This window comes from Scomber scombrus, chromosome 12 (assembly GCF_963691925.1).
Source record: "Scomber scombrus chromosome 12, fScoSco1.1, whole genome shotgun sequence".
Taxonomy (NCBI): Eukaryota; Metazoa; Chordata; class Actinopteri; order Scombriformes; family Scombridae; genus Scomber; species Scomber scombrus.
In genome coordinates, this window is record NC_084981.1 from 17,914,344 (window position 1) to 17,938,561 (window position 24,218).

The 24,218-nt window shown below is 37.8% G+C and overlaps 2 protein-coding genes across 2 annotated transcripts; both read right to left on the reverse strand.

The window, feature by feature from the left end:
- Window positions 1-1,162: 1,162 nt before the first annotated feature.
- Window positions 1,163-1,993, reverse strand: gnrh3 (gonadotropin-releasing hormone 3). Its single transcript, XM_062430337.1, has 3 exons — window positions 1,856-1,993; window positions 1,537-1,617; window positions 1,163-1,216 (listed from the first exon to the last, which is right to left on the reverse strand). The coding sequence occupies exons 1-3, from the start codon at window positions 1,991-1,993 to the stop codon at window positions 1,163-1,165; spliced, it is 273 nt and encodes a 90-aa protein (XP_062286321.1).
- Window positions 1,994-3,815: 1,822 nt separating this feature from the next.
- LOC133991611 (receptor-type tyrosine-protein phosphatase epsilon-like) lies at window positions 3,816-14,502 on the reverse strand. The gene is made up of 19 exons (XM_062430079.1): window positions 14,436-14,502; window positions 12,707-12,803; window positions 12,154-12,227; window positions 11,580-11,716; window positions 11,336-11,426; window positions 11,097-11,173; window positions 10,981-11,017; window positions 10,782-10,879; window positions 10,052-10,171; window positions 8,887-9,050; window positions 7,895-8,030; window positions 7,542-7,691; window positions 7,000-7,093; window positions 6,554-6,630; window positions 6,280-6,414; window positions 5,945-6,070; window positions 5,604-5,755; window positions 4,438-4,573; window positions 3,816-4,309 (listed from the first exon to the last, which is right to left on the reverse strand). The coding sequence occupies exons 1-19, from the start codon at window positions 14,500-14,502 to the stop codon at window positions 4,235-4,237; spliced, it is 2,043 nt and encodes a 680-aa protein (XP_062286063.1). The 3' UTR covers window positions 3,816-4,234.
- Window positions 14,503-24,218: the final 9,716 nt, after the last annotated feature.

Consider the following 24,218-nt stretch of genomic DNA (forward strand, 5'->3'; position numbering starts at 1 on the left):
AATGCCCTGGACAACATTTTCTTCTGTAACTTTGTCAAAGAATGTAAAGTATAGCACTTCTCAAAAAATTCTTAAGTCTTTCCTCATCAAAGGAAATGATTGTGTTATGCAAATTACAACCATGAATATTAAACCAATGATGTGAAGTATCACAAATGAACGAGCATTGTTCTCGAAGTGCAATGGAATGTGGTTTAATTTCTCTTTAATTCTATGTGCTTTTATAATGTTCACCTTTTCCCAGTTGTGCCAATGGGTTTGGGTTCATTGGTGTGCATTACAACCGCGCTCTAACAATGCAGGGCCTCCCTGGTGTCAGCACAGTTCATGAATCCTAGCCCCTTATGCACCAGGCGATTAGTATGGTGCTCTGTCTGTGGGGCTTTGCCAGAAAATGAGTTCTCTTTAAAACATATGCCCCCTGCTGATTCTTTTCCTTTCCTGATATGAAATTCCAATTTTTATAATGAACACACCAATTTCCTGTACAGAGAGGGGAGGAAAAAAAAGTTTTACACTTTGTCTATTTTGGATGACTGCAGTTATGCAAAATTAGCGGAAAGCTGTTGTGGACATCACAAGCAGGAAAAACATTTAGATGAATGTCTTTCATTTTGAGGCTAATCAACAGACAGGTACGAGCACAAAAAATCAGCTGGTGTAATTTTCCACATCACGTATGCACATGACCGCTGTGGCAGAAAATGGAATTAACCAAAACTGTAACAAATTCAATTAAGTCATTGATTTCTAATAAATTGGCTTAATCACCAGCTGTTGTCATGCTAAGATTGTTGTGTCACAAGTTTGTCATGCTTGTCGGTCGTGGCTGCTTTACAAAGGCAATTTAATCTATTCAAAGGCTTTCAAAACTGTATTTTACATTTAAATAGCTTCATTTCACTTCTAATGACTACATTAGATTACAAAGCGAGATCCCATTTTGTGAAAATAAGATGGAATAAAACGTAAATTGATCTGGATTCAAAAACTTTATTCAAATTTTACATGAATTTAAATGTTACACACATACATATAATTGACATCTGTGCAATAAATGTGACGATTTATAGAGATTAGCATCCTGCACTCAGATATCCATCATTGTTGTTGATGATAATGCAAATACAGTCTGTTTCTCTTCTTTTTTTTTGGCAGCTCTTCATTTATGAGGGAACCTTTTCTTTCGGTCGAAATGACTGGAATCATCATTAATCTGAAGAGATTGAGATGAGGTCTCAGTTAAAAGTGTGATCTGCTGCTTTAATATTTATTCTAACCAACATCATTTATATATATGATTCCAAAGTCTTCAAGTCTGAGCAAAAGAGCAATACATCTGCTAGCATTCAAAAAGATTCAATTAAGCATGCACATATTCAATCATGCAAAAGAGAAATATAAAAACAGTCATTGAGCAGTTTGTATATTGTCACTGCTGCTTTGGAACACAGTGGCACACAGTGGTATAGTGTACATTAATAATGTACAATTGAAGAAGACATAGGTAATAAATTATGTATAATAAGCACTTACAACATTGTATGGTCTAAGTCTCTCTTGGGTTTGGGCACTCGCCTCTTCAGGAAGAGACACCACACCTCCTGTGCCCATCATCTAAGTACAGTAAAATAGATATTTTAGAAGATGAAACTATGGCTGATATGAAATCTGAACCTAATATAATATTTTCAGCACTGTAAAAAAAAAAGCACCTGGAGTCATGCTTAACTCAACGATTTTATGGAAGTATTTCTGTTCAATTTTGCTTTAAATTTCACAAAGACAGCACATTTCCTGAAACTGTAGACTTGTCCATAAAAGAAAGAAAAAAAAGTTTAAACAAATCACTCACGCGGATGGTTGCCTCCAGCTCTCCCACACTTCTCTTTCCACCTGGTAGCCATCCATAGGACCAGTGCTGGGACAGGGTGACCTGAACCACCAACGCCAACAACAACACCTGCACCGTCACTCTGCTGCTTGCTTCCATTAGAGCTGCGGAGGAAGCCAAATTTGTAATAAAAACAATAATGTCACCTCTCACAGCTCCACAGCTCATAGACCCAGGGTTATAAAACATCACGCAACAATAGTAAACAACATTTTAAACAGTAATTAATATGGAGAATAATTCTAACTTAATGAGCACTGAACAAACTTCATTGCGGACTCACTCACCTCTGTATTTGCCTTGTTAGCATGTGGTGCATTAGCCAGAGGGGCAATTTATAGGTGTTGTAGAAGGCTGCTGTCAGGATTATAATCCCCTCTCTGCAGGTGTGACACATTTACTGACTAATGGGACACAAAAATACTACTAATGGAGTTGCTAAGTGCTCAAACAGCATGATATATATATTAAATGCATATTTGTGTTGGTGTTGAATGCATTTTCAAAGAGGTACACAAAAAGACAGTATTAAGATGAAATATGAAATTTCTCTCCATCTATAATTTATTTGAATCAGCTTTCAGCAAACACATAGTTTAAATCCATACAGATTCAAAAGGCAGAAACATCATGGAAACAAGATGCTTGTGCATTTATGTTACATCAACTGCAAGGTCTCACTGTCATTATCCCTATTTCTTATTCATTCAGCATGGAACTTGGAAATACTTATCACAGATTGTAAATTAAAATGAAGTCAAACAATGCAGCAAACCTCAGTGATGATTAATGACTACAACATTAATTTATGTACACTAAATAAACAAATTAGTGAGTCATGTATAAACCCTTCTCACGGCTTGATAAGAATGCAAGTACAAACACAGTAGAAAGTTCTTTGCCCAAACTTAAGACCTCAAAGCTTACTGTTTTCCAAAAAGTAAGCAAAAGCCTTGCAAAAATATATATGCTTTTCATTTTGCAGAAAAGTCAGGGCTTCTTTGTTTAAATATGAAACTAAGACTAACTATCATAGTCAAAATATGTCAAAATGCCTGTGCGTGCATATTGCATATTTTGGCTGAACACTGGTTCTTGAAATCAATGCTGCTCAGTGTCCCAGACATATTTCATCTCAGTTTGTAGGTATGAACAAGGTTCAACCGCATCAATAATCAACTATTTAATTCAAATTCACATCTCTACAGTTTTTCCTTCATGGATTCTTACTTAGATGCAACAACTAATAGTATGGTACATTTGTTATCCTTATAATATTCAGGAAAGCGTTTTTACAAATAATGAACATGTGATCAATGCATGAGACCACCATTAAAAACAATACGCTTTTAAAAATGTATCTATTATATCTGAGTTAAACATAAACATCTGGCTTATCGCTATTAAAACTGTGTCACTTGGTGACAAGTATTTCTTGATTAGAACTGTCATTCTAATAAATATGGCACTGCTTTAAGCAAACATGCATGTGTAAAGTCCACTTGTCAATGTGTATCAAAAACTTTTTCTCTTTAAAGCAGGATGTGATGCTTGGCTGCAAAAAACCTGTACGATGACATGTTTGGATTAAAGTGATAACACATTATTTTCTGCCGCTTTCAATGTGGGCTAATTGCATTTTGCAGTGTCAGGCACCAATCTACCATGTAATATTGCCACAGGCAAAAAAGAAAGTTAGTGAAGTTGAATAAAATTACAACTGGCACCAGCTGTTAAGTTATTCATAGACAGAAGTGAGGTAATTTGCAGCGTCTAACGGAATGAAATGTATCTCAAATTTTATGTTTTTGTTTGAGCTACAAGTAGATCATAAATACTTTTTACTCTTTAATTGCAATCAAGCATATTGAGTGGGCAGCATAAAATACAATTCTAAAGTAAACCAAAGGCATTGTGGTCAATAACAAAATAAAGCAGAAATAGAAAAGAATGCATGTATTCAACAACACATTAGTGATGCATTTTAGGTAGGTAGTGAGCAACACATACTACAGTGTATATACATTATATATATATCGATAAAGATGGAATACAATTATTGAAATTTCCTCTTTTGCCGCATTTATGCAACATAAAACATTTTCAGGAACCCAACCGACCCATTAAGTAAACTATTATAATATCTATATTCTATATTGAAAAGCGGCAGACTCTCCTGGAGCACAGATGTTTTCACTCATATTACAGTATGTTACAACATTTTTTTCAGATCTGTAATCAAGTGCAAAATGTAAAAAGAGTTGCTTTAGAAAACAACATTCAGAAAAAAATTGCATAAGTTAATTTGACAGAGGTACACAGAACAGTATCTGACAGGTATTATTTAAAATTGGCGTAGTCGGAGAAAATGTCAACAAAATCCTGAACCACTTTGTAGCAGAAGTCGTATTGCTCCTGGAAGGAAAAGCAAAGGAAAAGTGTTAACATGCATGTATGTGTGGAAACGGTTCCAAACAACACAAACTTGAATAAGCTGACAGATTCTGCACAGCAGGTTTGATATTATCTTGTTTTCCACCTACCACAGTCTGAACCATGTGTGGTCTCTGCATGCGTAAACTCTTGACTGTCTGAAAAACGTCCAGGAGGCCTTCAGCTTTCACCCTCTCCAGAATGTTACTGAGGGCAATGAAGGTGCCAGTCCGACCTGCACCGGCACTGAAACATGAAGGACAAAACTATCAACAACCACATCACATAATGCACACACTGGAAGGCCTTCAAAAATAGTGATATTTGTTGCAGGACTGCAGCTGGGGAAGAACATAAAGAACAGTATAAATGTAGCTCAAAAGTACAACAAGGAAGTTTAAACAGTTTCTTAATTTCTTTAACAACAATGCTGCAAAGAAATTCTTGTAATCTTAGCAGCACATCCTTTTTCCATTTAAATGAAAAAGTTTGTGAGTGAAAAGGTGACCTTTGTATAATAGTGCTAATAATCATCCTCACTTAAAGAGAGGCTAATCCAAACGCTAACACTAATCAGTTTGGAAGCTCAGTGTTTGACTGAGTCAATGTTTACAATGATGGTGGGATGGAGGGAAAGACGGAGAGACGGGGAGCAAGAGTGATTCGGAAGAGAAGCGTAGAGAGACGTTTGGGATTGCAACGGGTTAGCCCCATTCCCGAGGGGTGGAGAAAAAGCTTTAAAAAGCCCCTCTTAGACAAGTGGTGATGAAGGAATAGAAGAGAGTGATGACACCATTTCCTGTCGTTAGCTCATCTTATCAGATTAATCATAGTGGGAGTCAGAGGAGATTTCACTTTGAGAGGTTTTAATTGACTGTGAATCAGTGGATTGGATCAATCCCAGAGGGGCATGCTGCTTTAGAATCACTTCACCTGAAGCTAGGTTCTGATCAAAGCTTTCACAGCTAAGTCTTTATAAGGGATCACATAAGTGGTTTAGGCATAGAACACCAGGTCTACTGAGGCAAAATGTAGAATTTATTGTAACAGACATTTGTAGTAAATCAGAGTCTGTAAAATTGAAATTCCTTCCAATATCACTCTGAAAGATTCCAGTGATTGGGTAATAAAGGGGCAGTGAAAGTGAGAAGGGTTGTACTGAAAAATATAAGTGGACTAATGCAAGTTCAGGGTAGCTATAATAAGATATACTGCATATCATTTTCATCTGAAAATGCACATCATACTGCAGAATTGTCAAATTGACGTTTCTCACCTGCAGTGCACAATTATGGGACGGTTTCCAGACTGCTGCTGTTGCCTCTGCACAGAGGCAATAATGTCAATCATTCCTCTTCCCTCAGCTGGTATTCCAATCTCAGGCCATCCGTGGAAGTGGAAGTGTCTTACATGTTGTGACTGCTTTTCCTGGAGAGATGGAGAGCTCACTCTGTTATTTTCATGCAGCTGAAAATGGTAGATATGATAATGTTTTATGCACTTTAAAATGCTTAATTTGTCTAGCAGCACAAATAGACCAGGAAATAATTATTATCATTTAAAATATTGATTTAACTTTATGAAAATGCAATATGTTATATGTAAAACATTACGCACGGGTCTGTAGGTGAGCACCATGTCTTTGAGAGTGAAGGTTTCACACTGCGTATCTCCAGTCAGCTCCACAGTATAATCTCCAAATGTTACACTGCCCTCTGATGGCCAATACTGGAAACACTTTTCCTGGTGGGAAAGGTCAGATGGAAATACAATTAAGCTACGTTTGACTGATTTGTATCCTATTTTTGTTCTTATGCTTCCAGTGTGTACCACAAAAGCAAATATCAAACAATTAGATACATACACAGACTATCAGGAAAAGATAAGACAGGGAAATAACAGAATAAAAAAGTCTGTTTACTGTTTTCTTCTACAAGAGCACCACACTGTACCTGCTCCCTCTCCTTTAGTTCGGTGAGCATAACGATTGAATGACATCTCCACTCCCACACCATCCTCCAGAAGTCCTCCACTGTGTGAGACAGGGGGCCCTGGGTTGCGATAAAATAGTCCTTCTGCCTGTAGCCCTGGAGGGCAGATGATCCAGTAAACAAGACTTTGAGAGTGCAGCAAACATAATATTTTGCGTTGTTTGTAAAGGAAACAATGAGCTTTATATATACTTCTATGGGAAATCTATACAAGAGGTCGTGAGGGAGTGCTTACATCAATAAAGGAGGCATTGATGTAGTCGGTGAACTCCTGTCCTCTTTTCACTGAGAGTATTACTCGGTTGAAATCATCTGCAAAAAGGAAAAAAAGGAAAATGAAACTTTCCACAAGTGATTCCTAATAAAATAAAAGTTTGAAAAGGCTGATGGAAAAAAAACAGCTAAGTAAAACTTTAGCTGTGTTATTAGGGCCAAACACACCAGAGCCAGTAGTGGTTTGCGCTGTAAAAAGTTGTATCCTGGCAGGCTTTTCCCCCCGCTGTTCTCTTGACTTTAAGTCAAAATATAAGCTTTATTTAAATGTAACTATTCACACAGACATGATCTGATTAGCCTGATATCTGTGTACAGCATCTATAAAATCACCATCCCTGAGATACTTTGATGTTATGTGGATGTGATGTATTATGAAACTGTTGGGAGTCTCAGAGTATTCCTTACACGGAATGATCTGAAGCACACGGTTCTTCTTCATGTTGGCAGGAAGGTTTCCAGTTCTCATGTTCTCCTTCATTATGCGCACGTTGGTCAGCTTCTGATGAGAGAAAACATGGGCAGATGGACACAACCAAAAACTGTGTTTACATCTGTACAGCACAGTGCAACACTAATAAACATGGTGATTTTTAAAGGTAGCAATGTTGACTATATTTTTAAATACTAAAACCACAGTAGCTGGACATTAACAGTTGAGGAGAAGAAGATAAGAAGAAAAAGAGGCAATGGGGATTCATTTCACTCAGCATGTAGGGACTCTGCAGTGAAAATGAGACATTTTCAACAAGCTACAGTAAATTCTATGTGGCAGATGGTGGTGCCTTATAAAGTTTTACTTGATTCAAAGCATTGTTATTTATACTACTACTGCCAAGAGCAGCACCCTGGGCAAGTTTTCCATGAAAATATACCCATGCATGGCGCAGGTTGATGGGGACGACTCATTACTGACTGAGATGTTTAAGAGTGAGCGTCTTTCTTCGTACCCTGAACTCCTCCTCCAGGCCCAGCCTGTCGTGGGGAGCCCTGGTGTTGTGAAGCCTCTGCAGATGGCCCTCCAGAGAGCACACATCTAGCTCTGTGTCTCCATATAGATAGTACTCCAACAAAGCCTGGTAGATGAAGGAGTACTGCATCTGAGGAGGGAGACAGACGAGAGGAAGGAGAAGAGGAAGAGGTAGGAGTAGTTGCTTTAGTTTGCCAAAACTACTTCCTACTATTTTAGAATCATACACAGTTGTTGCTCTTTTCTATGTCCTCACTTGTTTACTCCTCAACTAGAGCACTGAGTTGAGCTGTCAGTCCAAGATACAACAGGTCGGAGAGGGTCAACACTTACATCTGTCTGGATGAGTTGACAGCGCTGTTCTCGTATTCTGCTCACAAAGCCAAAGACATCCACCCTCTGTTCCATGTGCATCATGTCGATCATGCTGTCAATGACAATGAACGTCCCAGTCCTCCCCACCCCGGCACTACGGAGACACAACAAGAAGAAAGCACAAGTTCTTAACAACACAGTGTAGCTACGAAACGAAAATATGTCAAATGCGAACTCTATTTGACATTGAATGTATGGTAAAAAAAAAAGCATCTGTAGCAAAAGGGGGACACCATGGAAGAGTAATATAGACGTATTTGCAAAAAAACCGACATGATATAAAGATATAAATATATTTTTGCATTCCTGTTAGGCATCTCCATTATTCTTAACAAAGATGTCAATTGGCAGCCATGAGCATGTGTAAAAATGCTTCACCTCTGAAGCCCAAAAACACTCCTAATAGATTTACAAGGGTCATTTCAGCAGACGGCACCTCTGGGAGCACAGAGCTGGGATTCCACAGTGGGGCGTTGAAGCCTCTTCAATGGGCCCCATTCAAGAACAACAGTCCCTCTCCCTGAGCACCTGTTGCAGCAGTTGCTACAATTGACTGCAGATTTCTTTGGTGAGGCTTTGCACTGATTGGCCAGACAAACATATGCACATACCAGTCAAGCCTACAGAATGTTTAAAATATACATACATATATGACTTCACTTTAGACTTTATACATTTTAGCTACAATTAAGTTCACCTTTAACCTTTTTAAAAATAACATTACTACATTTTTAGGGTGTTCACCTTTGACCTCTTATTCCATTAAAACCAGGAAATGTTTGTCATACCATTTCGGTTTTGATATTGCAAAACAGAAAATTCCTAATTTTAAAAGTGATTTCACCTTTTTGCACAACAGCACCATTTATAGCAAGTCTGAAATCAATTCAGTCTATTTATGTGACTGTAGGTACAGATGCCTTTTTTGGGCTTCTTTTATAGTACATTACCTGCAGTGCACAACAATGGGTCCAGCATAAGATGGATTGACAGCCTTGACCTTCTTGAGGAATTTCAGCATGCCGATGGGCGAAAAAGGCACCCCAAAGTCTGGCCAGCTGGTAAAGTGGAGCTGGGTGACCAGGCGGGGAGCTCGGGGACCATCACTGCCCTGCTGTGAAGCACAGACACACTATAATACAATATAATATTCACAATGCAAACTGGAAACTGGATAGGTAACCTCACATTAACTGAAAGATGTATTTTTTGTCATGTTGCAATTTGTGAAAGCACAAGTTGCAAGTGTGCTGGTTTGCCTTTGCTTTACTCTCATATCTCATGAATGCTCTCTCAAGAGAATGTAATTTCATTCTCTTGAACACTTGGTTGCTCTGTGTTCAGAGGGCTGGATGTAAAAGCAACCAGTCTGTCAAGCTTGTACTGCAGCGCTACAGCACAGTCACACTTTTCACAGAGTCAGAAAGGATATCTGCACTTTTCTGGCTTCAAATGGAGAGGGAACAAAGTGAATTTTGCAGTCTGAGGGCTTTGCAGTACACTGAGATGGCGCCTAACTTGGCAGTCAAAAACAGAGGAAACACAGATACTGCATTTGTATGAACCTGATGTGAAAACACTGCACAGTGGTACAGTGTGTATATTAAATATTCTTGTACGTATATTGAGTTTTTTTATTTTTATCTTTCATGCTGGTGTGTTTCAATAGTGTTTTTCATTTATTATATTTTGTGTCCTATTACAGTTTACTGAAATGTTCCAATTTCCCCATGGGAAACATTACTTTTTTATACCAGCTCCATGCAGCCTTGTTTGATGTTTAATTTTTAATAAGAATACTGCTGTTATGATTATGTATTTTTATAACAATTAAGAACTGTATTAAAATATTATGATACTGAACATTTATATGTCTAATTAGAGACAGCATTCATCTTAAATAATTTTTCAGAATGATGTCCGCTTGTTACTACAGTATAATTACATTTTCTATGCTGTGCCAGCTGTTTGTTTAAAACTGCACATGCTCAAAAATGTAATTAAACCTTTAGATTACACCCTGTTAATATTTGTGCTGACAATGTGCTTAAAACAAATGCATCCCTTATGAATATAATTAATTTTCTGATATGTAGAGCCACATATTTTACTTACATATTGAACACAGAATTTTCTAATTGTGTAGTCCACCAGCACGGTAAAGTCCTCCATTGCCACCCTGACGTTCCCGTACATCCAGCAGCCTTTTTCTGGCCAATACTGATTACATTTTTCCTGATAAGATAGTCACAACAATTACAAAGTTATTCTTCTTGAGCCTCTAAATAACACACCGAAACAGCTTATTATCATTGCAACGTTCATAAAAAATGTTTGTATAGCAGCGTTTATTGTGCATATCGTTATGTGTATGTGTTTAAACGTGTAATAGACAGTGTGTATTTCACAATCCAATTCAAAGGCAATCACAAGGACTTTCTGCATTTCTCTGTCAGTCAATAAGATCTTCACAGTGACGTTTCAACTCATTAACTAGATTCTCAGACTAATTATCATGAAGCCTCTCAGGATCTTATCAACAATTATTCCGTCATTGATCCCCAATGCCTCTATTCTGCCATATCTAACTTGCTGTTGAGCTCTCAATTGATCATCCCTTTGAGGCTAAATTTTATGTGATGCTAAGTAATCTGCTGGGTGACACTTTGTATAGATTCTCATTTGGGAGAAGGGTCAAATAAATTATGCCGATGACTTTGGGTCATGAGAATACAAAAGGATTTTACTAATGGTGCAGCAGAGCTATATAGATAGTATAGCTAAATTCTATAACACACCCTACTTGGTAGCATGCAAAGAATGCAGCACAGAGGGAGAGACAAACCTCTTTCCTCTCTTTCAGATTCGTCAGCATTACTATAGTTGCTGTTTTCTGTTCCCAAATCATCCGCCAGAAGTCGGCCACTGTCTCAAGCTTTGGACCTGAATCAGAGACATGAATATTATTAAAAATACTAAAAATAAACTAAAAAACAGACTATTTGAAACAAAATGACTCATAAAATACTGAACACTGCACTTACCTTGAGCTGCAATGAATTTGTTCTTCTCTTTATAACCCTGTGCAGGAGAATATAGTATTAATCAAGAGCCCTACTGCATCATCCGCATTAAAAGCTGAGTTGTAATCAAGACTCACATCTATGTAAGATGCATTTATGTAGTCTGAATACAGATGTCCATCGTGATTATTCAATACCACTCTTGAATGATCATCTGTGAAAGAGAGAGGTAAAACACCAACATCTTGTAAATTAAGTCAGCTCTAATTTTCATTTCGGCCTGCACCACTATACCTTTAGATTTAGAGATCAATTAAACTTGAAGTCTAAAGGTTACATGAATATTGTTGGCCCCATAGTATAGATCCTCACTCACATGGTAAAATGTTTGGGTATCTGTTTTTCTCTCTGTTGTGCTCTCTGCTCGCCTCCTCAAAGGACCCGTGGTGGTAGTAACATGGCAGCGACTGTAAAGAGAGAACCCCAGTCCTCATGAGATGAAAATAAAGCCATTCGTACACTGCTGTCATAACATTTTATTACAATTTGTGTTTGTTCTATACTTGCAAGACAAAAATCTTCACTCCTGCATAGTCCACATCAAATAAACTCGTGCTTACATTGAACTCTTCTCTGAAGAGCTTGCCATCGTCGGCAGAACGTATCCGGTACTCCTCCTCTAGCGAATCCATAGGGATGGGGAAGTACCTCTTGGATGGCGAGGGAGATCTAGGGAGGAGGACCACTGTCTGCTCTCCTGTGTGTAAAGGAATATATGGCAGTCAGAATGCTAACGATTCCCAGTAGAGAACATTACAAGCTCTCATAGCACCTGCAAAAACAAGCCTGATGGCCATTAAGATTTCCTACTTCTGTGGGTACATGACAGAAATGATTTCTTGAGTCATAAACATAGTGCTGCTGGTCCTGCACCAAACTGTCTTAACTCAGAATTTGGCCTTTCCGTTTATTTATATATATTTTTACTTGAAGTGAAAGTTTATATGGCTCCCTACGTGCTGGGAAAGCTAAGAACCTTCCATAAGCTTTCCAGCTACCTAAGACTCCAGATCGTGAAATTTTCCTAGTCCATAAAGCATTTAGATCTACAAATCAAATAAAGAAATAAAAAAGCAAACAGCTACATTACATTTTCATGCACTGGTAATTATATTGAGTGCAACACAACAGTACCTTGTTCCTCCAAAAAGCCATTTGGAATCTTTTTATCCACCGAGGTAACAAGAGCTTTCCTGTGGTTTTTGAACCTATAGCAAAGACAGAGAGAGAAATAAAGATAGCAAAAACCATCAGAGAAGGTAAAGGCCAGATATCTGTTTTGAAAAAGCTAAAATGAGCTGACCCAAATCTCTACTACAGAGCTGTTAAGCACATATGGTAGGCAAACACCAAATATCAAAAGCAATATCAACCATCTGAGAGAGGACAAGCTGTTCCTCGGCATGTCAGCGTCAGGAAGCAGGAGCTGGCTGATCAGTGAATGAGTATCTGCGGCCTGACCTGACCTAGCTGTTTTTGTTTGCTGTCCTTACTTGAGGTGCAGCTGTTTACCCATAAGCCAATGCTCACTGCCTCTTTCCAAACCACCCCCACCCCTATGCCCTGACCTGACACACACTCTCTCTCACACACATGCTAAGCAAGGGGGAGAAAAGAGAAATGAGAGAGATGCATTCAAATGCAGGCGAATATTTGAGAATGTATGTGAGAGTGCAGCTTCATTTACCTCAGACAGTAGATTGTCAGCAGGACAATAATGATGAGAAGCAGGGATATGACCAGTGTTGAGGGCAGCACATGAGCACCCTGATGGGTGGGGTTTTCTGGGTAGAAGACACAGTGAATCATATTAGTTTTTTTCCATATCACATCCAAACAAACTCTTGACATTTGAAGGAATAGTTTGACATTTTGGGAAATGCGCTCACTTGAAAAGATCAATACTACTCTCAAATTTCTCTGCTAAATTTAAGCTGTCCATCAGGTGTCAGTTAGCTTAGCTTAGCATAAAGACTTGAAGCAGGTGGATGGCCCTCTACTACTGACACTCCTAAATGTGTTATGTTTTTGTCTGCTGATTTCTGAAAGCATGACTTGAAGCTGTAAAGTGTGAAATTCTAGTCTATATTCTTTGGGAATATTTTTGTGAATTAAACTGGCCCTTATAACCCTAACCCTCTGAATACGAACATGTTCTTGCATGAGGCCCATTGTGGTTTTCAGGTCCACTGAAGTATGGGAAAGTATAGATTTTTTTATTAGTAATTTCCAGATCTGGTAACAACAGAATCTGTGATGGATTCTATATTCTAAAATATGGCTCATGCAGTGAAGTTGCAGTAAAGTGAAGTTATCAGAAAAGTAAACAGACCATCTGTATTGCGTAAGGAAATCAAACCTGCATGGCTGCATTCATTGTCATTTCCATGGACATAGTGAATTAACAAGGCTGCACAGACACTGTGAACATTTAATTATTTCACTTTTTTCAATTCATTTCCGGTTCTTATTTATAAAAGAGACTAAAAAATATATGAAAGCAATATGAATATGAACAATATTATAATACTGTTTATTCAATATGTTGAGGGAAAATAATACAAGTATTATTTAATTTTCTTTCTCTTTGGGCACAGATGTTTGATAGTGGAACATCATCCAACTTTCTGCATAGGAGTGTGGACTGGACGGTCACAATGGATAAAAGCAGGTATTCAGGGGTTGGCTTGACAATCCCAAATATAAAGCCTGGTTTGCTAAGGATTCCAAATGGGAAAAGAAAGCTAGACGCAAACTTTGTGTAGAATCGTCTGACATCTCCAGTGTGGGGGAGGCAGCAAATATAAGTCATATGCAAGGCCAAAAGTAGTGTCATCTTGTCACTGCACCCAGAGTCACAAAGTTTTTGGCCGAATTTCAGACCAAGCTCGACCACAACAAGTAATGAAACCTTCAACATTTTATTTACGCAATAATATAACATTTGCACTCAGATGTCAAATATGGTCTTAAAAATGTACCAAGAAGTCTGGAAAAGTATTGCATTTTGAAATGGAAAATGTTTGGGGACCATGGGTTTTACATGAGGATATGTGACACACTATTTATTCCTTGAAGTCATCAGGAAATCATTGCTCCCTGCCAAGAAACAGTCCAAGATATAACATGTTTAATAGTAAGCTTTAATGCTGCTGGTAAGAAGATTATTTTACCTTTGGACACAGCCAGGATAGATGTTCCCCACTGTTTCCAGTCTTTGCACTTAAAAACTAACCATCTCCTGGCTGTAGCTTCAGATTTAGTGTATAGATATCAGGGTTGTATCAATTTTTCCATCTAACTCTCAGCGACAAAGCAAATGAGTAAAAGTGTATTCCCTGGTATGTCAAACTATTCCTTTAACAGCTGATCCTTGCAATGTACAGTAATTGCTCTTAAATCATTGTAACAATTACCTGCAGTTTGGTTCTCATGAGATGAATTATTCACGGCTATAGAGATCCCGATCAGAAACAACACCATTGTCACTGTGGATGAAAAAACAGAGCAGTCACTCAATCAGAAAAACAAAAACAGTCAAAGGCCCTGTAATTCCTAACAGCTTCCACTAGAAGGCGCCAAACCAATATGAAATGCCTGCTAGTGACACAGAAATGCTTTGACAAGGTTTGGGAGTGATGTCTGCAGTGGAAACCCTTATGGGAAATCTGCTCATTGCCTTGTCCTGTCAGGCTGACTTGAAAGAGCAGCAGCATCTCAAATAACCTAATATTCAGACATCAAACCAAAAAGGGGGGCATTAACCCATAAGTGACAGTAACCATATCCCCAGCGGTCTCAGGATTTGACACAGTGGTTGAGATCAATGCAGTGTTTGTCTGAAGCCATCTCATTCTGCAGTGTTGTCTTTGATGTACAGCACTGTGCAGCCTTACAAAAAATTATGCATGGTGAAAAGAAGACATTCTGTTCTCCAATGGTACATATACTCTGTCCAATAGGTATAAAGATGTTTTTAAAGGAATAGTGATCTGATAAACATGCTTTTAGAAACAGCGTTGTTGTGTTCAAATGCATATGTATATAGGTTATGCTGTTGGCTTTACATAAAAGAGCAGATGGTGTTGTTTTCCTTTTACTGAAGCGTCTCCCTTTTTCTCCCTCCATCACACTGTCTCTTTCTTTCTCCTCCTCTACAGTAAACCATAATTTATTTCTAAGCCACATACTCACTCTTCCCTTTTACTTTATTGCTGGAAGCAATTAGTGATTTATTTGTGGCAGGGTGTCTTTCCAAAAGGAAAAAGATTCGCGGAGTTCCTCGCAACTATACCAGAAGTAAATCGATGCTGACACGTTATCTTTGCGTCTTATTATCTCCAAAATTGTAGGAGCCAATTTCTCTAAGCTCACATCCATTTCCTCACATTTTCCCAAGTTGTTCAAATGAGAGGGTGAGAAATCACAGGATAAATTGGGCAAACGCTCTAGATCTGCCTAAAAGGCTTTGATGGAATAAATGAGAGAAGGAAGATTTGAGTGTCCTAATTTATCCTCTGTTCTGAGTACCCTTCTCGTTATAGAGGCCAGAAGATTGGATGGAATAATTTATTGTGTCAATTTAGTTCTTCTAGAAATGGATCATCTAGGGGCCTAATTTGAGATGTTTGAGAGAATGTCTTGCACATAACCCTAGGGATGTTTCATATAAATATATCTCACAGTTCTTTTGTAGGAAACAGTGCTACATAATAATGCCTTAACAATGTGCTCACAACAAAAAATGATGCTCAAACTTACAAAGTATTATTGAACAACAAATTAATGGCTTTGAATTTTACATTAAATTATACAGTCTCTCTGTGCAGTAATACATGTACACCCAGGATGCTGACACACAGGCATTTGCACACAAACAGTCATAATCATAGTGACACAAATATCATTAGTTACACAAATTAAATAAACCCAACACTCATCAATATTACAGAACCATAATTATCTGCACATACATACACACACACACACACACACACACACACACACACACACACACACACACACACACACACACACACTCACTATGTGTTCTCATTTTGCATGTATGCATGCCTGCACATACATCCCACAGCCAAAGGCTATGTGTTGCATATGTGCCACACTCTGTTGGAGGAGCAATTCTCTCCCCAGTGTTAACAGGCTGACACTGTCAGCACCTGTTCCCCACACCCCAATGGGCAAGTCATATTCACTGAAACAGACCGATCCTACAGCTCTATGCTGCAAGGCATGCTGTGCATACGGGTCACTGCACAGGCCACGGCATATCTGTCTTCTTTTGGCAGCTATACAGAGCAGTATATGCAAGATATAGCCAGGAAATGGCTAAGAGGAATAGAATTACATGTAAAAATATGTCAAAAGTCCATTGAATGACACCATTAAATAAAAGCAGCTGGACACTGATCTAGAGCAAGTGATTTCCTGAAAGAGGAAATGTTTGAAAAAATAAAAATAAAAGTGAGTGCTATATGTTGGCATGTAATGCAGTAAGGGCCTCTGGCCAACAGAGGGAATTGATAACACAACTAAGAGTTTGCCAAGCAGAAGAAGCAGACATGGTATTGCTTGAGAAGGCAGGACATCACACTGTGCTGACTGGTTAAGCAGTAATTGACACTGTAGTAACTGCATTTGTTTATTAAGTCCCTTAGTCAGTGCAATGTAATTTTTTAAAAGTGATTTACTGCAAATGTGACATCTTTTTCACAACCAGGATAACACAAGATTTTGTGTTGCTTTTGGTAATAAGTGATGGTTGCAGGTACTGAAAAGGGATTTAATATCTTCAGTTCAGCCTTAGAAGGCTTAAAGTAGTTGTAAGCCAATTCATGGTAACACTAACAACAGGATATGACTTTCATTGCTGTATCTAAAATCGGTCACATATTTTGTTCTTAAACCAAATCTACGTTTATCTTAATGGAAATTATCATGACTCATTATGACACATTTTTCATCACTGCTCGTGCCACTTACTATACCCTATTTATACATCTTAATTAGCATATGACATCAGCTGACCCTAATATAAAAGAGGATTTGCTTAAGAGATGAGTTTTAAACAAGGTAAAGATGCTTCAGTGTAAGTGGTTGCCATCCATCCATGCCATATTGCATCATTCATTCCACAACTCTGCTTTTCTGACTGCTTTTCTGCTCTTTCTGTCTGTTTAATGAACATCAATGTGATTACTTCATCTTCCACCACCTGCTTCACATAAATGTTCCAGAGAATTAAATTATACTGCATCACTAGAGCTGGGAATGCAGAAGAAATGCATCCCACGCATTCATGATACAATGTTGATTCAGAATGCACAACATTCTGGTTAAACCTTGAGGGTGATGTTAATATTTTGTACAGTAATATGTATTATTCAACATTGATCAGTGTTGCTTTTGTGGTTGTGAAATGAGATGAGATGGAGGTCAGAACATGATGTCATAGAAATTTAAAACTATGACTTAATTAAATATACTTTCAAATATCTCTCAAACAACTGTTATCATAACACCCTTAAAAGGATCGGTTCAACTTCACTTTAATATCTCCCTCACCTTGGCTCAAAGAAAATTGACTTCAGACACTGACCACAGAATTTTGATCTTGTGGCAGACCTACACCAAGTCCACCCATCTTTATCATTAATTCAAACCAAACCGTGCAAGGGGAATGTGATATATTATCCATTTCCAACCAGAAAGGTGAAAAGGGCACTAACCCAGGCAATTTAACATCACAGATATGAACAGAGGGGCACATTTTCTTTTGCAATAACAATAATCTTAACATCGGATGTGTCAAAAATATCCCTGAGTGCTGAGAAAATATGTTTAAGAAAATACTGGTGCAGAAATCTGAATATGATAAATAAAGCATCGTCTTTATGACTCCATGTTCTCCTCCTGACCTATTTTAATGGCCCCTATATAAATAATGGAATTATGTGAGCATGCCACAGAGAAAAAAAACACATGTAATTATGTAGTTTACATATAAGACACATGCAGTATGGTACATGCTTGTCATTACTGAAATGTAAATCGTAAAACATGTCTTAATTACAGTTAAGTATTGCTTTAAATCAATTTTGAGAACTCATAAACATGAACTTATATGACTATTAGATGCTAATGGATCTATTGGCAGGCCCCACTATGTTGAAAAACTGATGGCTTTCTTTCTGGTGTTTTTAGCAAAGACACAAAGTATGATAGAAAACTTCAAAGTGATTTCTGTCATATTCTATCTCTCTACTGACCTGATAAAACCTGTAATGCATATCATTCATAAGAGAGAATATTCCTAACAATGGACCACTTGGGATGGAGGATGCTGCTCCGATTGGGATTACATGACATTCTTAAAACGCAACAACTCCTCAGGCATCTATACTTTAAATTTGAATTTTACAATGATGTTGCACCCATCACTTGTTTTTGAATCTCACCTAAATAAATGGTTAGCAGCTGATTAGTCACATGAAATAATGTCCCAGGCAGCAGAGAATGACAGAATCTATTGTCATAGTTGGTTTGTTGTATGGATCTTGTTAGAAAATCATGGCACTTGTTAACTATGTTCTTGGATAAACACAATCATGCTTAACTTGCTGAGCTTTCTTACCTTTTATAGCATATTAGTTAGACTTAAGTTAGTCTTTGTTCTTTCTCATTCTGTGCTGTCTAATCTATTGCTGTGTTTTCACTTAATGTTCTTGTATGTTGTCATTGCGGTTTAGTTTAATAAAAAACACAATAAATTGCAGCTCTGTATTTATGAGCAACCTATTTTAATTTCACAAGCAGTAACCTCAATGAACAGCTTGCTCAGCAACCCTTCTTTACACATTTTTTCAAAGAGAAAACATGGAAAAGGCAATAACAAAATATTTACACCTTTATAAAGGGCCTGCAATGAGGTGCCAGTTGGAACCAGTTGGAACCAGTTGGCAATGATTATGGTTATTTTTACAGGTGGTCTTAAAATCTACAAATTAAAAAAAATAGTTTAAAAAAGTGAATACACTTTACATTAGCACCTGGTACTATTCAAATGACACAGCACGGCTGTTGTTCTCAGGGTATGAATGTACTTATACTATGTTGATGTTTCATTTCATATAAAACTCCAAAACAAACTCAACCCTAAATCCCTACAGTTCCTGTATAAATCTGCTTTTAGGTTTTCAATGCATCCATTGTCTATACCTGCTGATCCTGCTTAGGGTTATGGGTGCATTCTGCCTATATGGGTTTCATATTGTACAGTGAGGTATTATGAGTTAGTGAAGGGTCTGTATAAAACCACATCTAGCCATAACCAAAGACAACTGCTTCATAATCTAATACCCTCTTTACTAATGAATACTGTTTAAAAGTAATGTACTGTAGGTATGATTCTGTGTGCATCCATTTACTACACAGTTTAACATGAACACCTTCCATGCTAAGTACGGTGCAATGAAAAAGTCTATAACCACTTTGAGGTTTTACTTGAGCAAAACAGTGATTTGAACTAAAAGTTAATGTCGGCAAGCTAACATGCATGATTCTGGAATAATATGAGCAATATTACTGAGTATGAATAGCAACTAAAACACATTTTAAAATATTGGTGGGGTATAAAAATCTTTTGGAAAAATATGCACGCAGAACATATAAGGCACAGGACCTTTTGAAGAGTTACTATAGTAATTTGCTTTATGATAAAGGTAATCAATGTACTTTTTATAGCAATATCTCAAACAAAATATATCAAATAGTTACACCAAATCATGTCTCAGATTCTACACAGATCAATACAGCCTCAAAGACACTTCACATTTGTGGTTGGCACAGAATAGATGGCATGTCTTATACACAAAAAGATAATAAAAAAAATGTTTTTGGTTTCCAAGGAGAGAAAGAACAAAGACAGTGCAAAAAGAAGAATACCAGAAGCAGCCACCGCTTTCATTGTCAAGTGCCAAGGAAAAGGATGGAACTAGAGCACAAACACATGTCAGTAAAGTGTGGCAGCAGAGAGGAAAGAAGAGATGAGAAGAGAGGGGAGAGGAGTGGAGCCGGAGGAGATAAATGTCTAGATTCTCGGTTCAGAGATAACAGCCATAATGGAAGACATCCCCAGTACACAGGCAGTAAAAGGGATGAAGCTTCACTCTCTGGAAAGTCACTGCTACATCTTCAAATGTAGCTTGATGTATATTACATACCAGGAAAGCTTTACAACAATGCTGCCTTTCCAAGTACACCTGCATTTAACAAAACATTACATTACAAAGACTGTGAATGCTACTGTATCTGCATCTCTCTGTTGTAGCTACAATGTGGTCAAAAACAATCTATCTAAAGAAATAACTTCCAATGCAATTTGCCTCATTTAGAAAGGAGACACTGTAAATATTGAATTATTTCCCATTAATGGATTCAATTTCAATTGATTCCCTGGACAGACTGAAACCGCACTGACTGTGTCTGTGTTCAAAAAGATTAATAAAAGACTTACACTTCCAAGCAAAGTCGGTATAATGTGGTATCAGTTGACCCGTCAGTCCATAGCAGCCACTTGATCACAGTTCCTTTCTTGGTTGGACTTATTGGGGTTTTCTACCCTCAGTCCTTCTCCTACTCACATCCTCTCTGAAGTCTAAAACTGTACCAGATGAAGAGATGATTGATGTTGGTTGTGGTGCCTGAGGTCGTTTTGAGCTGTGTCAGAACTTCAGATCGGGATCATGGCACATTTGATCATGGGAACCTGGAAAATTAAGCAAAAGACAAATTAGGAATTTTAAAAAAGTTCAACCAAAGCCAAAAGCTTTTCCACATATTATATTGTTACATGGTAGCAGAGGCAGAATTTCCCTGACTCAGTATTCAAGGCTGACTCATAGTAAATGCATGTATACACAACAAAAGAGAACTGAAACGAGTGGGAGTTTTCATCTTTCTGCAGAATGTGTGAGAACAGGACTATGCACTGCAGGACTTAATCAGGTCGGTAAATGTACATGTATACTCTATGTAGACGTGCAATCATTTGTACCTCTCATGTCCAATGCTTGTGTATTGTTAGGTCTCCTCTGTAGCAGCCACTGTTGCAAATGACAGAAACCACTGTTCATATTTATCTCCAACCATGCAAAACTAATTCTCCCCAAATTAATCTTCCTATATATATTTGTGGTACACATGAGTAGTTTATACACATTGACTGTTTGTTTCCAAACAGTCAATGTGTACAAAATAATGTAAAAAAAATAAAATAAAATGTAATCTGATATTATGACAGTGGTGTCCTCAAACAGCATTAACAAAGAGTTGCTGACATGGACAACTGTCCATGAATGTGACTGTATGAACACAACATTGCATAAAGTATGTTGGAATTAATTATTCACTATTTACACAAAGACTTTACTGTGATGTTAGTCTGTCGCCTTCTTTGAGTCTGGGAAAGAAGGCATGCCCCTCATACTCACTAACTCCTACACTCCCAGAGTCCCACTGCCCACAGGTGTGAGACACAAAGCCATATTGTTAACACTTGGCTGTTGTGAAGCAGCCAAACAGAAAGCTGAGGAGTGGAGGTGAATTAGTCACTAGACCCAGCTGGACGAGCCCACTCAGTCTGAACGATGGTGAGGAAAATTAATGAACAAGGTATGGAAAAACACTTTTTTCCCCATCCCAATAGAGAAGCTGTGCTGAACGTTTCCAAAATGTTTGCAATTGAGAACACAGTATTTCACTTCTATAAATTTGGGGGACTGGGGAGAGACAGGTTAAATAAAGAAAATAAAAGCAACAGAGGCTTAGTTATACTGACTTTTAGTCCCTAGCAGTAGGATCCTATACTTCCCATAATGCAACTGGAGGGCATCTTTCATTGGACAGTTCCTGCCTACTGTATGTCTTTTGGACTGAGTAGCCCTTCCTGCAGTTACTCTAGTAAGTTGACATTGATATGTAAAATGGTTGGATTGCTCCTTTAAGGTTTGATATCTCCAATGTAGAACAATGTTGCTGCACTTTCTCAGATTCAAGCTGTACACACATACACACACACACACACACACACACACACACACACACACACACATATACATATGTACATATAAATATATACACACACATACACGCATATACATGATGAATGTGCTGATGATGTAAGGTCGACCTAAAATCATGTACTGAGAAATGAGAAATGTGACTTTTGACCTGACCTACAAACACAAATTCTATTATTGAATCTGTCAATCTAAAATGAATCACAGTGTAACTAGGCAGAAATGGTAATATTAGCACTGATCTCTGGATCGGAGGGCTTTTCCACTCCCAGGTGGAACTCCCTGCTATCTCATGCATTGTGGCTCCTATTTAAAACAGCAAAGTTGGTATCCAGTAGGTTTAAGAAAAGTTTAGTTACCAAGCAGTTGTCAAAAGACATAAGTAATAAATAAAATAGGTTATGTGCTATACTGAAGTAATAATACACTTCGAAGAACAAAGCTAAGCTTTTTGCCATGGTAATATATCATCATTAATGATAAAAAGCCTGAGCTAAATGATAAAATGTATAAAAAATGCATAAACTGCTAAGTTATTCATACTGTATTTCACTTGCCTAAAAGTCCGTTGGGAGACTTTTTATGAATCCATCTTCATCTTTTCACACAGAGTATTGTTCTCCTTTCAGCCTTACATATTCAGCCCAAAAAAAAGGGAGACATGCTCACGGCATATGATTACTGCAGGCACAAGCACTTCCTTTCTGTGCAACTCTGCCCATTGACTAAGAGGGGAAACATGCAGGTCATTAAAGTTTTATGGGAGTGCAGTCATCACCCAGCACTCTGTGGTTCCATCATTAATTTATACCAAAACAGGCAGCACTGAGTACTGTAGCTAGGCACGTCTATGAAATAAAGTCACCATTTTTAAAATCATGATAGGCATGGTAAAACTTTTGTTGAAATCAATACACAAAGCTGATGGGTGCTATTCACACAGCCCACATACAGTATTCAATGGATCTAATGTTAGCTATTCATGCTATTCACATGCTGTCTTCCTGACAAATAAATCCAATATTGATCACTTGTGGTGAATTTATGGTTTCATATATAATGGGGAAAACTAGATCTTCAGAGAGCACAGATGCTGAGATTTTATTTTATCAGTCCAGTTGGAAAATATTATCTCACAGACAGTGTATATAACTGCAGAGCACTTTGAGTATCTGCATGTTTGCAAATCTGTTTTCTTTAAAAACCCAGTTGGGGCCAGGGGTGTTTGGTTTTTCCTTAATAGTATTTGCAATGTCTCTCCTAAAACTCTTGATAAGGCTGTATTGTGTATCCTTAGTATTTTTGTATTTATAGAGATGTTTTTTGATATGCTGTATAACCTAAGCTATTTATCAAATATATTTAGATTGTCTGTGATTTTTAAAAGGGATATGAATCAGGTACTTGCTCCTCCTACTATGTAAATGTGATTGAGGACACTCCTCCCCATGATAGGGCAGACCTGTGTTCTATCCCCATTATAATGTCTGTTTAGATGTCCTACAATATCCTGAAGAGAAATGTCACATTTTGGTGACATTTTGGCTATGAGTGTACAACTAGCTTCCTTCATGCTTGTACTTTCATCACGGTCAGCACTTCTCCAACATTGGTGCGCATTCCTGATCCCTCCAATCCTGCAAATTTGATTCTACTAGTGAGGTTGCTCACAAAAAAATTAAAAGTTTTTTACAAAACATATTAAAATACATTTCTATCTTAGTGTTCATGTAAAGACTTTTTTTACTCACATAAACATTGAACTGACTGGTCTACTGAGCACATTGGTGCCTGTATCTCAAACACTGATGCTTTGAAATGGGTGACTATTGCCAAGGGAAATAACTGAGAATTATTATTTTTATGCCTCCAAATCAGAGGATGAGTGGAGTAGTTTGAGGATTCTGAAAATGACGCTTCTGGGGCACAGTATAGGTGAAACGAGGGACAAGAAATAATAATCGCCACTTGCTCTACCACAGCTGAGCCAGTGGTCCGTTCACTACGGAGTCCAGTAAAAGTGGCCTAAACACAAGCAAAAAGTGCCAATGCAGTTCAAATCACCCTTTTATGGCTTCATTATGTTGTAATCAATATGCTCAG